This window comes from Haemaphysalis longicornis, unplaced genomic scaffold (genome assembly GCF_048455015.1).
Source record: "Haemaphysalis longicornis isolate Haplotype H1 unplaced genomic scaffold, Haemaphysalis longicornis Haplotype H1 scaffold_1, whole genome shotgun sequence".
NCBI lineage: Eukaryota > Metazoa > Arthropoda > Arachnida > Ixodida > Ixodidae > Haemaphysalis > Haemaphysalis longicornis.
Window position 1 is genome coordinate 443,649,609 of NW_027526203.1, and position 17,394 is coordinate 443,667,002.

At 52.2% G+C, this 17,394-nt stretch overlaps 1 protein-coding gene across 1 annotated transcript; it reads right to left on the reverse strand.

Moving 5' to 3' along the window:
- Positions 1–323: 323 nt before the first annotated feature.
- LOC144155874 (uncharacterized) lies at positions 324–5,629 on the reverse strand. Its single transcript, XM_077687568.1, has 3 exons — positions 5,501–5,629; positions 4,126–4,348; positions 324–1,341 (listed from the first exon to the last, which is right to left on the reverse strand). The coding sequence occupies exons 2-3, from the start codon at positions 4,237–4,239 to the stop codon at positions 1,078–1,080; spliced, it is 378 nt and encodes a 125-aa protein (XP_077543694.1). The 5' UTR covers positions 4,240–4,348; positions 5,501–5,629; the 3' UTR covers positions 324–1,077.
- Positions 5,630–17,394: the final 11,765 nt, after the last annotated feature.

The window sequence follows — 17,394 nt, forward strand, 5'->3', positions numbered from 1 at the left end:
CAGTACTTGATAGTAATGAGTGTTTCCCCTCCTTGCAGGCAGTGGTTAAAAAACAGAGGAAGGGGGAAACGGGGGTGCTTAGACCCCCCCCCGTTCCTCTGCAAAAGGGGGGGATGGGGGGGGGCTTGAAAAAAATCAACACAGTTCATAGCTTTGCTCAGCCGTTTTCTTTTTGAGATTTGTCTGGGGTAGTTGTAATTTTTAGGTGGCAGAGCAGTTGAACAAAAAGCGATGTGCTTAGAATCGCCCTTTTCCCCCTCAACTACGTTCACCAGCAGTGTGAATGCGCATGTGACTTGAATGAGGTACAAACTTCCACTGCAGGAAGGTGGAGAATTCATTTATTTACAAAAACCTGAATGCCAGGTGGGTGGAACAATAACGTAAGCCCACAAATGCGACTCCTTGAACAATAGCAACGACAACAGCAGCAGCAGACAGGGTAGCACATGTGATCACATAATATCGTAGACGTTATGAAAAGAAAATACTAAATAATACGACAATGCACATGGCAATTCAACTTACAACAATATCAGTAAAATTTGCTGAAAGCACAAAGTTTGCTTTTCTCGTGACAAATTTGGGATCACAGATGTTATATCACAAAGACCATACAATTACACTTGGCAAAGCACACAGTGTCGCATGGAAGGCAGTGCGCTCAGTTAAGTACAGTCATGACAGTGCGTACGGTGACACCACCCACTCCCTATTGGCACAAAAAAGCCACATGCACAGTCGGGCAATTGTGTCCTTCTGTTTTTTTTTCTCTTCGGGTTGTTTTTTTGCGCTACGACGCGGGGCTCAGCTAATCACCCCCGTCGTTCACCAACTTGTCAAGTTTAATAGTGGTGTCGCGGCCCCTCAGCTGAACGTAGAAGTGACTTCGGGGCAGGTTAAAGATCCCCACGAGGTCAAAATTAATCCGGAGCACTCCAGTACGGTGCCCAGGTGCGGCTTCGGCACGTAACAACCCCGCCGATGCCGTCTACGTCTCACAGATGCACAGTGCCGAGGACATAGAAGTCATCGATGCTGTGCGCTTGCGAGATGTACACAGCTGCATATTCTACCTCAGACAGCCCTTCCTGCTTGCGAAGGCAGGCAGGGGTGGGGGGCCAGGCGGTGCAGCAGACAGGTTGGGAGGAAGTGGTGGACGCCAGTGGGCTCGGCGGGAGCCCCCAGCTCAGCTTCCAGGAACCCCACCAAGAACTGGGGTGAAAAGCCCCGCTGTGGCAGCACTGCAAGAAGCAGCACGCCCTGCGTGCCAGTGGACCAGATGATTGAGCCCTGCGTCTCCACCCCAGCCTGCATGCCACGAGCAGCCGCCACGAACGTCTGAAACAGGAACAGATGCAGCGTGCTCAGACAAGTTTGGAAGGGCCCCAACACGACTGCATGACCAGCAATCAGACAGAGGGGAACACATGAGTGGTCAAGGGACCACCTTGCCAAGTTGGAAGCGTAGCAAGGAAGGGCAAAAGGCTGAGCAGCGCGCGTGCTACCTGCACCTTGCCCACCTGCAATAACTGCCATCACCAAAAGCACAAATCCTAACCACTAAACAGAACCAATGCCCAGGCAGGAGAAAAAAATACCCTGAAGGCTGAAGTAACGTACTGCATTGTACAAATACGCGAGCTAGCCACTTTACCGGCTGGGTTTCGGGAAAAGTGTTAGCAAGGCTGCAGTGAATTGGTCCCTTGTTGGTGGCTGCACTGATCAGTTTTACTATTGGTTGACAATCCAATAATTGATAACACAGCACAACTGCGGAGTTGTGGCTTAATGGGCGGCAGAGGAGAGAACGTTTGTGGAGGAGGCTAGTGGCTTGTTGTTGATCGCCATTCTTAATTTTTTCTCAGATCTGAGTTTACTAGCTTTAAAAGAGTCGCCTATGATGCCTTCAAGGTACACAGATATTAGAAACACTGACCTTAAAGCAACAGGGTGTGATTTATCGACAGATTCCATTATCAAAAATACAGTAGTACAGTGTAGACCGCTTTAATGTATGTAGCGGGAACCGCAAAAATCCGCACTTTAAGCGGTACCACACTACCCAATCATGCGCAAATCCAACAACATTGCAACCTAACTCTCAAGTTATCCTATATTTATCATCACTAAAACACACAGCACTTAAAGGAGCCATGAAGACAAAACAAAAGTTTGGTTCATTCAAAAGATTGCCTCGTTAGAATCATAATGACACCACTTTTAACGTAAACTTTGCTCAAATAAGCTGTATAATTAGGAAAAAAGGAAAGAGCCATGCGACCCACTCACTCATTTCCCGCAATAGAACCTATGATGTCATACCAGCCAGCTCTGCGATTGGCGGAGGCTGGCAAAAGCAAACGCAAATTAGGCAGAGCTTATAAGCTTGCCGAACGGGCTATTTGCGCTTAAATTTAGGCCACATTCTTTTTAAAGCAGTAAGAATGGTGGGACCGACAGTGGAAGTTACAAAAGCACAAGTAAACATAGAAGTACCGATGCGTACTGCTGTTGGTACTGCGCAAACTATGCTTGGTTTAGCTGCACAGGACTGGGGGCTTTGGGGTAGTTTTAGACTACACTTTGCCGACTGACGCAAGCAACGGTGTATTACGTGATCATATTTGTCGAGCGAGCACTCTGTTTCACGAAACGATTATTTCCTCCCTGAACAAAAACAAGCCAGGTTCAAATACGGTCAAACGCAAACCAGAGGCAGAAAACGGCTTGCCACGGTATGGTGGCGCTATCTAGGTTCACTAATGGTAAACGAGGCTTTCCAATTGGCTGCAGAGCGGTTGGTTTTGGTGATGTCATTGCAGACCACGAAAACACGATTTAGCGGGAAAATCAAAATTTCAACGTAAATTGATTAATTTCTCGCTGAAAAAAAAAACATCGTTTGCATCCGGACAAGCGCTGAGGACACTATAAAACATGAAATCATTCGAATAAAACAAACTTGTATTTTGTCTTCATGGATCCTTTAAAAACAAAGGCTTAGGCTTTTTTTTTTTTTTTACCATATCAGTCGCTGCTGCAGGTTCTTACACGAAACAGTAAGGCAGTCACTGACCAAGTCAAAAAAGTAAAAAGACGTTTCGGAACCCGTACGGGTTCCGAAACGTCTTTTTACTTTGACTTGGTCAGTGACTGCCTTACTGTTTCTTCAAACAATGCCTGACCAGACGAACTTTCGTCGAACCCTTGACTACAGGTTCTTACACATTGCAAGTGCGGTCTTGCAAACAGTGAGCCTGGCTTTAACTTCCGTTGTGTTTTGAAGGACCATGGCCGAGTTTTTAGCGTCTATGAACATACGCTGTGGGACATGTGATAACAGCGCAAGTGGTATTCTTTTTTTGCCCCACCTTGTATTCACGATGCCAAAGGCGGCTGCTTATCAGAGCAACATTATTGGTGGTGGAAATCTTCGGCTTCGCGCAGCTCGCTCTTGCCGCGCTTGTACGGAGAAGGAGGCTGCTTTCTTCCGAGTTGTGTAAAGCAAGGTTGTGATTATCACGTACGCACAAACGAAAGAGTTCCTATTTTTTTTCTTGTGTGTCGAAGTTAGAGAACAGCAAGGGGTGCGCGCTGCGTCAGATGGATGATTTTATCCGTTCTTATTTCTTTTGCTACCCTAAAAATGATGTCCAAGCTGCGCCACTTGATCAGCAGACCTGCCAAAAAACCGCACTATTAACGGCTTTGCGCTTCGACCAACCACATTTTAAGCGGTACGCTTATGCATCGCGTTCTATGGGAGGCAAACCGGTAGTCACAAAAACTTGCGTTATATCCAGTCCTGCACTACAAGTGGTTACGTTTTAAATGGTCTACACTGTAGTAATCTGGTTTTGGAAATGCAATTACATGCAGTGGCCAAAACGAGACTTCGGTGCAGCCCCTGTTCAGCGACTGATCAGGTTTTTTAAAGAGGGGTTTAAATTCTCCATGTGGCGTAGCAAAAAGCCAACGGGATTGGTGTACAGAGTCTGCTGGCTTTACCCTGATGGCAAGTAATGTCCCATTCGAGGCTCCAACCCTGCACCCCAACACGTGGCTATTTGTTGGTCACAGCTTAGGTGTGGGGGGCTTGGGGTGTGTGGTGTCACCACTCACCGTTGTCCCGTGCGGAGAGTCCTTCGTCTCGTCGCACTGCTGAGCCCAGGGGCCAGCCCCGGCCCTGGCAGGTGGCCGCCATGCTGTTGGGGGGCAGGCCACCCCGGCTGGCATGCTGCAGGCTGGCCTCCGGCAGCAGCCGGGCCACCGGCGTCATCCCCATCATGGACAGGAAGACTGCAGGAACCGCCTTTTAGACAGGCTCGGGCAGGAAGACGATAACCTGGGGAAAACAAAAAGGTGAAACTGTAACTTGGTGTTTACGACGAAATGGCCTGCCTGTGTGGTGTTCCACAGAAGGCCTGCAAGTTCATTCACAAAGATCACCTGGGGTTCCTCGACACCTGCAACGAAGATCGCCTCATGTGTGCGACTTTTTCCAACAAACCTAATGCACTGTCATCTACAACAAGAAGGCATTCACTTCCTAAACTAAATACGAAGACATTCACTTCCTAAACTAAAACTAAAAACACTGCAGGCAGTTGCGATAGGGCAACTACAAGACCTTTTTCAGCGTAAGCAGCTCCCACGTTAACGTATGTGCCACAAATTTTCCTGGGTAAGGGAAGCACACACGTTTTGACAAAAGGGCGAAATGCTACATATCGCTTAGGCCACCTGGCCAAAATTATTTTAAATCCATCAACTCGATCGTATGCTCGCAACCACGAGAAATGTACAAAGGGGAGACGCAAAAGGCTTCACACCATGCAATCTTAGCTAGGCAAATGGGAAGGTCGTTTTTCTACTAGCTGTGGGTCCATTTTTCTGCAAGATCAGTCCCCGTCCACTATTAATCAAGGAGGCCTGTGGTAGTAGCGCAGGTCCTTCCTTTTCACCGTTCGCCGTTGATATTCACACGACGGGAGCCGAGACCACCGAGACCACGTGCTCTTTTCGAATACCGCGATACGACGCTGGTACCTGCTCGCAAAGCAGGCGTTTTCCACTAACTAACGATACATCTTCTAGAAGAAAAAATGAACACATTTTATCAATCGCTAGCAAGAATAGCTCAAGCGAAAGCTTCACGAAAGCGTTCGAGCTAGCCTCGGAAGAGAGCAAACATGCCGAACACAGTACGTGCGATAAAACGACTGATCAGAAAATAATTACGAACTTATATACCACGCAACCAAATGCATTGATTGTAATTTGTAGCCATAAACTGGAAGCGAGCCTGCGGCAAATAGAAGGCATGCTGCCGCAACACTTTCAACTTGACATTCTAAACAACCCACACACGGGACGGCAGAAATGCAAAGAAAAGATACTTTGAATTAGTGGAAAAATAGTACGCGATGCTTAATTTTATGCACTTAATGCATTAGGCATTAGATTACAATGGATTGCGTTTGTTAAACTGAAATACCTTACAAGATGGCTCACTACCACAGGATCACACGATGAGCAAAGCAGGAGCTCTTCAAATTAGGCAGACGATCGTAATGAGTGGCAACTACTAATTACAGAGGTAACGCATAGAGAAAGAAATACTGGGTAACGCAACGCGCACAAATTTAAACCCAACGTCGACTGGGGCACACCTAGCGGTGGTGAGGGAACATATTTTGATTACTTTTTCCACCGTTTTAGCGTAATGCTTATGGTTTTGCATTTATTGTGACGCACAATACAAATATGCATGCACGTGCAAAAAAAGGAAGCACTGGAACGTGTAAACAAGCGAGGTAAGCAAGTTTCGCGCTGCTTGTACGATCAAAAGTTGATCAAAACCTTCCACGCATACCATGCAGAAACGCCAGCCTGGCAGATTTTGGTGCTTGATATTGCAGTGTAAACTAACTATGAAAAAAAAATAATAATAAAAAACAACAACTTTCGTGCCCTTTAAAGAAGAGACACCCAAACTTAATGACACATGGTTTCGGTTTTGGTGGCTGGTTTCGAACGCGGAAAAATCAAGTGCGCGCAGTAAAGCACGTCGCCTAAAGAAATGTGACAAGAGGTAAACTGTTGATCTTGGTGTTGAAATCGCTCTCAAACAGGGACGAAGAGCGCCGTGGTGTCTCCTTCTTTCATCTAGCAAGCTTGGTGTTGAAAGCGCTGTCAAGAAGGGACGAAGTCAGAAGGAAGAGACGACACGGCGCTCTTCAGCCCCTATTTGAGAGCTCTTTCATCACCACGATGTAGACATAGGCGTGCGCAGAGTTCTCAATTAGGGGGGGCAAAGTCTTACCGCTGCCCCCCCCCCCCCTCTTACAGCAACTCCTGACCTCTTCCCACTGAAGGAATAGCGGTCCGAACGCAGTGCAAAGAGGGATGGTTATAAAATTTTTATTTCAATGCGATGGAATGGCAACACATACAAACTAGTTCTGAGCAGAAATTTTTACTTTAATGTGCTACATTGGCAAAATATGGGCCAATTTGGCGCCCCCCTTCAGATGATTAGGGGGGGCGGCCGCCCCCCCTGCCCCCCCTGTGCGCACGCCTATGGATGTAGATGTGGTGTGACAGGGGCTCCGGAATAGGGTGCATTGATGCGCGCCGCGGGCCCGCATCGAGGCACCAACTCTGGAAGCGCAGCCACCGCGGCGGGGGGTGGCCGCCGCTCAGTAGCGGCGGCCTGAGCATCCTGGGCTCAGTAGCACATAACGCCTTAGCCAAGCGTCGCCTTCGGGCCGAGAAAGATAGAGCAGTAATTCAGCGGCGAGCCGTGAACGATGGGTGTATTCGATGCATTCCGCACCGGCTCCCGGCTTCGTTCGACCTCGCGGCCAACACGCGTGGTGGCGGCATACGCGCCGAGACGCAAGCGACGATCAGCCAGGGTCGATCGTGGCCTTGCAGCCAGCCGGCACTCGCATGTGTATACACGCATTATTCGGACCGCGAGGAATTACACGTACGCAGCACCGCAGGGCCCTTGGGACGCCGTTCGCTGGCTTTCCAGCACATTCCATTCTTAGCGTGCACGCGCTTAACTTGCAGTGTTAATCCACTCAGTGTGTATCTGTGTATCTGCGCACCCACACTGACCCAACGCAGCGGGTTGATATCGGGGTGTATCTCCTCGGCGAATGCCAAGAAATTCACGGGTACTCCGTGCCCACGGGTATTCACTGAAGCCCGTGTTGCACGGTCGACTCCAAAGTTTAACTTCACAGTCGAAATTGTCGAAATGGTAGTATTTTGTTATGATGATATATAGCATTGTGATGATAGTATTTTAGAGAAGAGAAATGTTAGGTGGCGCTGCAATGTAGGAGGCTCATAGTGTTCTCTCTTTATAGCGCGACAGCTGCTTGGGGAAAGCTTGCTGGCCATGATTCTAGCGCGTCAAACCTTATTCCTGCAAGCAGGGCTACCATAGTGACTAAGAAGATGATAATAAACTGCAAATGAAAGGTCTGATAAGTGACGATCAGAACGTCAAAAAGCATCCATCACTGAGTTCAGTTTTCAACTCCAAGTGGATCTCTTCGCATCGATTGCTTGCCTTGAATATCTTGTGCTGGCCGTAATCATTGACAAGGTGTTTTCACATCACAAGAGGACTATTTGGTGCCTTTAATAATGTCTAACTATCTGAATTCTTCCAGAGAACCATCAGAAATTGCGAAATTTCAAATAGGTTGGGTTTCACACAAGGCGCGGGCACCTCGCATGCTATTGCCGGTGAGATGTTTGAGTGGCGCCACCTGGATCTGACGTCAGCTTAGGGACCCGCTCCGCTGTCGTCTGCTACACTCGCCCCGCTGCTACACCCGCGCCGCGGTCGTCCGGTTCTGACTGGCAGCAGTCCCTTTGCTAGAAATCGCCCGCTTTGATGCTTTGGTGCTTTAAAAAGCGTGTTTTCAATCAGATTCTGACGGCTCTGAATAATTTCAAGCTTTGTCCCGCAGAATTTTACAACACACGAGGAGAGAGAGAACGACTTTCAGAGAGCATCGCTCAGACAATCGTGTGTAACCCGCCCTCGTCCTATCTAGCGTATTTGCGAGTTTCAGCGCTCAGAGCTCCTCGATAAGTATTCAAAATGCGTATGCTTCCCTTAACTATTTCTGAGATGCTCTTATGAAGACTCAACAGTCTAATGCTACGCATCAAGCAGCGGGTCGCACAGCAGGAAATAAAACGGGTGTTTTCTCTTTCTTTCGTTGTTGTTAGATGAACGTTTTTTTTTTCTATGCCCAACGCATTCATTTTTCTGCACCGTCCTAAACGTACTAGGAGGTTTGGGGATGTTTGCGAGGCTCACAAAGTTCGTCTCAATATTCAATGCAATAAGATCTGTGCTACGGCGCAGATAACGTTGTCCACAGTGCTCGAAGGCGGCTTTTGTGCACCTAATTTCTATCGAACCATCGATATCGTAACGAACTCGATCTCAACCCGAAAAGTTATGACATGATTACGGTGTTGAAAACTTGATATACTTGCTAACTAACGCAATACGCCTCGAGCGCTGCCTGTAGGGGCGCCACTGAAATCCCCCTAGCGGCCCATTTCGAAAGCAGTCGCGGGAATTGCCGGCCCGCTCACCCCTGGCGCCGTTGCTTTTGAGGCACGTTCGCGGCTGATATTTTTCGTTTGTATGCGTTGGAAATACATATTTATATGGAGCAGTCACTTTGTTCACAAACGTGGTGCATTTACGGGTGGTGGTGGTGGTGGCAAAACGTTTATTGAGCTTAAAGGGAAGGGGTATAAGGGCGTGGTTAGCCTCCTAAGTCCAGGAGGCCTCTTGTCCGGGCTGCCTCCAGTGCGCGCCGCACCAGGGCGACCTGGCGCTCCGGTGCGGAGCTGGTCAGCTCGGACTCCCACTGCTCAGGGGAAGGGGAGGGGTGGGGACGTGGGTGTTGGGGGCAGGAGAAGACGAGGTGGTAGGTGTTGAGAGGGATGTGACAATGTGAGCAGTCTGGTGGAAAGAGAGAAGGGGAAATGTGGTATAGAATGATGTGGTTAAAGTAGGTTTCTGTCTGTAGTCGGCGGAGGATGTAGGCCTGTTGGGCGGTGAGGGAAGGGTGGGGGGGCGGGTATCGCCGTCGGGAGTTAGTGTGGTGGGAGAGGATGGAGTTGTACGTGGGGTCGAGAGGTGTCAGGGCTGCTGGGTCGGGGGGTGGGGGAGTTATTAGGTCGAGGCTAGGCGAGGGAAGTGCCCGGGTAATGAGTGCGCGGGCTGCGGCGTGTGCCGCTTCATTCCCTGCCAGGCCGGAGTGGCCGGGGGTCCAGACAATGGATAGGTCAATGTCTTCGGGGAGGCGTTGAAGGAGGTGAATGGCTGCTGGCGGGGCGAGGCCGGCTTGGTAGAGGCGGCAGGCTTGCTGCGAGTCGGTTATTATGGTCAGGTAGGGTTGGTGACAGTGGGTCAGGGCAGCGTGGGCGATGGCGAGGGACTCGGCGGTGAGCGTGGGGATGTGGCGGTAGGAGGCCGCGGTGGGGAGGCGGCCCTCGTTGTTGACGACTGCGATGGTGGTGCTGTGGCGGGTTGAGGACTGCGCTATGTCGGTATAGCGGGTGCTGGGATCCGAGCCGTAGCGTTTTTCGAGGAATCGGACGCGGGCATTGCGGCGGCCTTGGTTGAAGATGGGGTGCATATGCTTGGGGACGGGAGGGACGTGGATGCGTTGACGAATGGAGAGGGGAATACGTTGGGGCGCGTGTGGGGTTGCAGGGGCCGTGCGTCCGATGACCTGAAGTACCCGTCGACCAGCCGGTGTGAGGGAGAGTCGGTGCAGGTGGGAAGTGCGTTGGGCTTCCATGATTTCTGTTAGGGTATTGTGGAGGCCAAGCTGGAGAAGGCGTGTGTTGGAAGTGTAGGTAGGGAGGCCTAAGGCTGCTTTGTAGGTCTTGCGGATCAGAGCGTCCAGCTTGTTAGCTTCCTGTGTCTTGAGGTTGACGAAAGGGCAGCAGTATGTAAGGCGACTGATGAGGAGGGCTTGAACGAGTTTGCAAGTGTCGGATTCTTTGAGGCCGTAGGTGGAGCCGCGGATGCGCCGAATGAGGTGCGTAAGTTGGGTGATTGTTTTGTGGAGCTGTGGGAGAAGAATTGCGCCGGAGCCGTCGTAGTGGAAAGGAACGCCGAGTACCCGAAGGGTGGTGACTTGGGGAATGGGAGAGCCGTGGATTGTCACTTGTGGGTCCGGGGTGGGCTGTGGGGGGCGGCCGCGGGTGCGGGCTCGGAGAACGAGGAGGGCAGACTTGCTTGGCTCGACCGTTAGGCCTCTGGGGTGGAGGTAGGCGACAGTGGTGTCGATGGCTTGCTGGAGGGCGTCTTGTTGCGCGCCGCTGGAGCCACTGGTAGTCCATATAGTGAGGTCATCGGCATAAAGCGCATGGTGGATACCGGGGATGGCATTCAGGAGACTGGGGAGGTGGAGGAGGGCGATGTTAAAGAGCAAGGGGGAAATAACGGAGCCTTGCGGTGTGCCTTTGGCAGGGGTGTTGAAGGTAGGGGATTGGATAGGGCCGAGCCGGAGGGTGGCAGTGCGGTCCCGCAGGAACGCAGAGACGAATTGGTAGGCGCGGTGGCCGCAACCGGTGTGATTGAGGTTATCGAGAATGGCTTGGTGCGTAACGTTGTCGAAGGCCCCTTTGGCATCGAGGGTGAGGAGTGTTTTGGGGGTGTCGCGGCTGAGGTGGTCGAGGAGCTGTTCTTTAATTTGTATTAGGACGTCTTGGGTGGACAGATGTTGGCGGAAACCGAACATGGTAAGGGGGTACAGGTTACGGTCTTCGAGGTAGGTGGAGAGGCGCTGGTGAACTAGGTGTTCATAGATCTTGCCGAGGCAGGAGGTGAGGGCGATGGGTCGGAGGGTGGTGGCGGAGACTGGTTTGTTGGGCTTGGGGATAAGGGTGACGTCTGAGTGGCGCCACTGTGAGGGGTACGTGCCGGCTTCCCAGTTGCTGTTGTAATAGGTGAGGAGGTCTTCAAGGGTGTCGCCCGGGAGGTTGCGGACAGTTCTATAGCTAATGTGGTCTCTGCCCGGGGTGGTGTTGCGGGTGAGGCGGGCAAGAATGGCGTGGAGTTCGGTCATGGTGAAGGGGAGGTCCATGTCGGCGTTGGGGGGTCCGGTGTATTGAAGGTTCGGGGCAGGGGGATGAGTGACCGGATCACCAAAGAGATGCTGCCTGATGGTGCGGAGAAGCTCGCGAGGGGGTTGCGAATGGTTGCGGATGAGTTGATGGATGCGGTGCATTGATTGACGTTGAGTAGAGTGGTTGTCCAGGAGGGAGCGGAGGAGGTGCCAGGTCTTGCGGGTGTGGAGGGTACCTTGCAGGCGGGTGCAGAAGTCCCGCCAGTTTTGGTTGTGAAGCTGGCTGGAGTACGTTTGGATCTCTTGGTTGAGGCGGGCTATACGTTTCCTGAGGGTGTTGTTGTGGCGCTGGCGCTTCCATCTTTTAGAAAGGCCCCGACGGGCATCCCACATGTGGAGGAGGTGTGGATCAGCCGCCGGCGTGGCGTCTGTGAGGGCTATAGATTGAGTGTGGGCGCAAACCCTCTGTTCTAGGGCCTGTGCCCAGTCGTCCAGGTTGTCGCCAATGGGTGGTAAGGAGGTGGGATCCTTGCGAAAGTTGGGCCAGTTCGTGAGGTGTGCGGTGCCTCTGCGGAGGGGTTTGTGCACGAAGGGTACGCGGAGAGTTATGAGATAGTGATCACTGCCGAGGTTTTCGTCAAGCCGGTGCCACTGGGCTGTGGGGCAGTGTCTGGTGAAGGTCAGATCGGGTATGGTGTCACGGCTAACGCTATTGCCGGTTCTAGTCGGGATGGTTAGGTCGTTTTGGAGGACGAGGTGATGATTTTGGCTGGCCCGGAGCAGCGCGGTACCCTTCTTTGAGGCGTAGCGGTAGCCCCAAGTCACGTGAGGGGCATTGAAGTCACCAAGGACAAGAAGGGGGTGGGATCCAGCTATCTGTGCCGCTTGTTGAAAGAGGGTTTCTATGGTCTTGAGGTGGTCGTTGGGGGGGCTGTAGATGTTGAGGATGTATACGCTCGGGCGTGTGGGGCGAGTCGAGATGATTTCGACGAAGGTGTGGGGGATGGTTTGGCTGAGGCGGTGCGGTTGTGCCGGGTGGGAGTTATGAACGAGGATGGCCGTGCGTGATTGGGGATCTTGCGTGAAGGCGTTGTATTGTGATAGGCGGGGGGTGGAGGTGTTGGTTTCTTGCAGGGCGATGGCATCGGGGGGGTCGTTTTGGGTGAAGAGGGAGAGTTGATGACGTTTGCTGTTGAACGAGCGGCAGTTCCATTGATAGACAGTTATGGTGTCAACGGGGATGTTAGGCATGATACGGGTGGTGCTTGGGTTTCTTGGGGGAACTATCAGTGGAAAGGGACAGGCTGTCCGGGTTGCGTTGGAGGGCGAGTTCGAATTTGGCTTGGCGTTCTGTGAGAAGTTGGAAGCTCTTGACGAGAGGAGCATGGGTTTGGGCTTGGGCGTTTAAAACTTTTGCTAGGGCATCTTCAATTTGGGCGGCCATGCGTGCACTGACAATTTCAGTTACACGTTCGATGATGCGGTCCTCGGAGAGGGGGGGAGGGATGGGCTGGGGAGGGGGGAGTCGCATGAGGGTGTCAACTTGTTTTTTAAGTTCGTTAAGTTGTGTTTGGAAGTGTTGTTGGAATTTTTCGAGGGCGGCGGTGAGTGGGTCGGGAGAGGAAGAGGGGTGAGACGGGTTAGGGGGTGGTGGTGTAGGAGCAGTGGGAGGCGCGAGTAATTTAGCTGACCAGCTCACCTGTGGCAGGGGAGGCCCGGTAGGGTGTTGGTTGAGCGATGCCTGCGGTGGCGGGAGCGGTGGGAATTCGTGGGCATCGGTGCTCGGTCGGCTGGAAGTCTTGGTCAAGTCAAGCGGGCGCTGCTTAGATGGTGGAGGAGTGGGTCGGTAGCGCTTGGGGCAGTCGCGGTGGGCCGTTGGGTGGGGTCCGTCGCACAGCTTGCAGCGAGGAGTGCAGGTGTGTTGCGGTGTCGGATCGGGAGTGCCGCAGCTGTGGCACCGTGGCTTGTCGGGATGCGGGCAGACATCTTGGCGGTGCCCGATATCGCCGCAACATGAGCAGGTTTGGAGGGCTCGGCGGTATGGTCGGCAGCGGATCATTTCGCAGTCAAACTTAATATAGTAAGGAATGCGGGTTCCGGCGAAGGTAAGGAGAGCGGACCTGGTCTTGCCCATAATGCGGGCATGGATGAGGTACGGGCGGTTCGTAGCCGTGAGTTCTATAAGTTGCTCCTGAGTGAGACCCTCAGGGACTCCGTGAATTACGCCACGTGCAGTGCCTGGCGGGGGCTTCATGTAGGCGGTGACAGCGTAGGTGGTCTGGCGGAGAGTTAGTTCGGTTATTCTGGAGAGTCGGTCGGCCAGATGGGGGTCGGAAGTACCAGCCACGATGAGGTTGGTGTTGGGTTGCGCTTGGAGGGTGACGAGGGTGCGGAAGGTCGAGTCGGGTATGTTACTTGCGGCGGCGAGACCTCGCGCTAGGTCGCTGGTCGACCAGTCGCCGACACGAAGGCCGTCATGTGGGCGGACGACAGTGAGGTAGTGGGTCGGCGGGAAGCGCGGTGGTGGTATGGTACGCACCGCTTTTGGAGGCGTCTCGGTGGCAGGGGGTGACGTGGGCGTAGATGTTGACGGCTTCTTTCGGCGTGCGTAGATGACCTCCATCCAGGGGTTCGGGCGGGGGCACGTTCGGCCGCTGAGGTGGTCATAGTCCATTTGTTGAGCGGCGTCTTCTTCGGTTGAGGTGGCGGGCGGCGGGTTGGTGCTTGGCGGCGGGAGATCGACGCCGGCGTCGGCAGGCGTAGGTTCACTATGGGAGTCGGAGCCCGTTTCCATCTCAGTGGAGGCGGCGGGTGGCATGTGTTGCACGTGCTGCGGTGGCGTGGCGGAGGGCGCGAGCAGGTGTTCTTGCTGCGGCATGGCTGGAGAGCGGCCGCTCGTGCTAGGCCTGAAAGTAGGCCCAGCAGCGGCGGTGACGCTGGCAGACTTCGCGGTTGGCTTGTGTCGCTGTTGATGGTCGGAGTGGGCTAAGCGTGGTGTCCGTCGGTTCCTGAGATGCTTAGGAATCGATCGATGGTGGTGGCTAGCGCGTGCACGTCGAGTGATCGCGTATAGAAGGCGAAAAGCGGGAGACGAAACGAGGCGCGGGCGCCTGTGTCGGCCCCCTGGCGGCGATCCCTGCATTTACGGGAGTGTAAATTCTTCTGACGCGATCTTACTGTGGTAAATTCGGTCCGCATAAGCGCCAGGTGTGCGTCACAAGCTGGCGTCACGAAATCGGCATATATCATGGATCTGATTGTAATTACACTTCCCTGAAATTTACTAACAGTAACTCCGTAAGCAGCGTTCGTTCAAATGCTCATTCTACGGCTTTACACTGCAATGTAAACCGGTTTCATGTGGTTTCATAATCTAGCGGAGCACTCATACCTGACAGCCCGCCAGTTACGTTTCATGTCTCGGATATTGATCACTACCCTGAACAAGCCAATGTGGCATGAATATCGCGGTCATTCCACGCAATAAGTAATATTGATAATGCAAAATTACATGCGGGAGTCAGCACCAAGAATTTACGGCTGGGTCGTCTAGCCGCGAGGTGAGCTTCCCAAAACAGTCATCGGTTACATAGTATATCCTTCGCTTATATCCACGGCCGTGACTAAACGCTTTTTCGAAACATCATCATATGAAACAGGGAGCCTGCCGAATTTAGCACAAAAGTGAAATCAGGGGACCCTACTCAATCCAACGACTGCTTTTATCGCCTGTGAATTTCCTTATATACTGTACTTCAAAAATTGTGTCCGCCGAGTGATCCCCTGCTCGTTAAAGTCGAAAAACAAAATGAAGGTGAACGTGCAGCATGTGTGTGATTTTCGAAAACGGTCTTTCCTTGATTTCGCTCCGCATTTGTACACAACGATAGTTAAGCGCCCCTCCTCCTCCCCCCCCCCCCCCCCCCCGTCTTGGAAAACATCAGTACATTTCGAATCTAGTTGTCTAGTGAGTTCAACCTTGCTTGAGGTAAGACGAATGTCTGTAGGATTTGCGAAGCTGCACTGTTTTTTTTTATTCTCGCACGAGCTATTACATTGCTTCCAGACTTGGCAGACCATTTATTTTTCCGTGGTTTCATTAACTCCCCTCGGTCCGTTCTATCAGGCGGGAGTGGGCACATATTTAACGACCCATAGACTTGGAATATACTTAACATGTTCGCGTGGCCTCTATTTTTATAAAACGCACAAGTTATTGCCAGGTATATTAGGTAATCACCTCCCCGAATGATATTTTTGGACGACGCGTATACATTCAAAACAAGGCCGGATTCGTTGTCCGCGCTGCAAAACGAAACCTACCTCTCACTGTGCCAATATCAGGACTAAACGAGGCGTCAATAGAATTCACTTGCGCCTGAGATATTCGGAGGTGACAGTGGTTGTAAGGTCCACTTATTAGATTAGCGGCCAGGCGCCCGGCCTGCGCGTGAGAACGCGCCGCTCTGTCTAGCGACGTAGCACTGCCGACACTGCGCTGCAACCACCGCTAATTCGTCGCGGCGTGCGCGGGAGACGGATTGTCTGGCCCACCGCATTCCTCAAGGATAATCCCCCATTGAGAAGGCAGACTGCGGCGCCGGATTCCAGGAATGTCTACTTGACGCGCAGAGGTGGGGGGATTACCGGCGTCTCCATTGTTGTCGCGCCCTGGTCAGCATGACGCACTGTCGCCGTCTTTCGTTTTCGCCCCGCGGGGTCGCTCGAACTTGCTCGTCTACGAGCGTGCCGTTGACCCGAAGGTGGCGGTGCCTCAATGAATTTTCCGTGCCGTGCTGAGTGACAGCTGTCTACGTGTATTTGGGCACGCCCATACGCGTGTACGAACGCTACAGGGGCGTTCCCGAGAGAGTGTGATCTCGAGGTTATATAAGACCCAACTTGGCCGTTGGAAATCGTTCTCGTCTGAGCGCTGAGCTGGCAGTTCCCGGCGAGACAAGGAGTCTCGACCGTTAACGCTAGGTTGGGATTTAGGAGCCCCCTAGTCGAGGTTAAGATCGCGTCGGAGGTTCAGGGTGCAGCGCCGCACCGGGCAACTAGACGGATCTTGCGGCGAGACAGAGTCTCGGCCGTCGTTTCTCGAGCGGTTTGTGTACGCTCCGAGAATAGGAAGAGTTAGACGAAGTTGAGGAGCTCGAGTGATTTGTGCGCACTCGGAGCTAGCGTCTAGCCGAAGTGTGCAGTTTTTCTTTTATTATTCATGTACCCAGTTTTCCCACTGTAAATAGCTGTACATAAATTCCGTTTCACTTAATCAACTTCAACGCCTCGAGTTCGTCAATTCGACCGCCATCTTCAAGAACTTCAACACCATCGCCCAGCCAGCCTCCTGCCAAATCAACCGGAGCCCGGGCGATTGGGTTCCTGATCGACACCGGACTTCGGGGAAACGATCTTCACTGTGGTGATATGCCGCTGCCGTCGCCGACGCCCGTAAGAGCGGCGAAAAAGCGCGCAGTACCGCGTCCCCGGTTAGCTCTTGTCGGCTTTCGAGCACTCTTACAACTCTAATCAGGACGCAGCTGTTTTTTTAAGTGCCCTAAACGTACTATTTGCTTACAGACATCAGAATAACACGATGTTTAGTGCACGGAAAGGCAAAAAGAAGCGCAAGAGAACCAAAACACTGCATGGGCCGCTATCAGCTGCGCTGCGGACATCCCGTAAGCGCCGCGGAGAAGCGGTGGCAGGCGGCGCAGCGATCGCGAAGCTCGAGGCGTATAGATAGTATACATGCCAATTTTCAGTATAACACAATTCGAAACCAATGAATATGTCCAGACAGCTCTTTATTGTTTTCCAACCCATTTAGTCGCAAAGAACAAATCCTGGCCTACTCGGGATGACGTTCGGTGAATTGAAGAATGAATCTTACTCTCTCGTCTTGGACTGAGGAGCCTGCCCATTAACCAGCTCGATTTTACTATTAAAGTTTTCTCCTCCTCCTGGTCCTCCCCCTCTTGAGTGCAGTTTTACTATAACGCCTATCTGAATATTGGGATGATATGGCTGTGGTAAATGTACCGAAATATCCCTCCAAATCTGAACAAACATAGCCTTACTGTATGTTTGCCTTACAGGTTACTCGTTTTGCTCAATAAGCGTGCATACTGGTTAGAAGCCTGGTATAAAACCAGCACGCGCCTATACACACAGCAAGTTATTTGGAAATCAACCTACATTATTTGTGCCCCATAGTGCATGTCGGCACACTTTCATGCCGTGACAACGTAAAGTGACT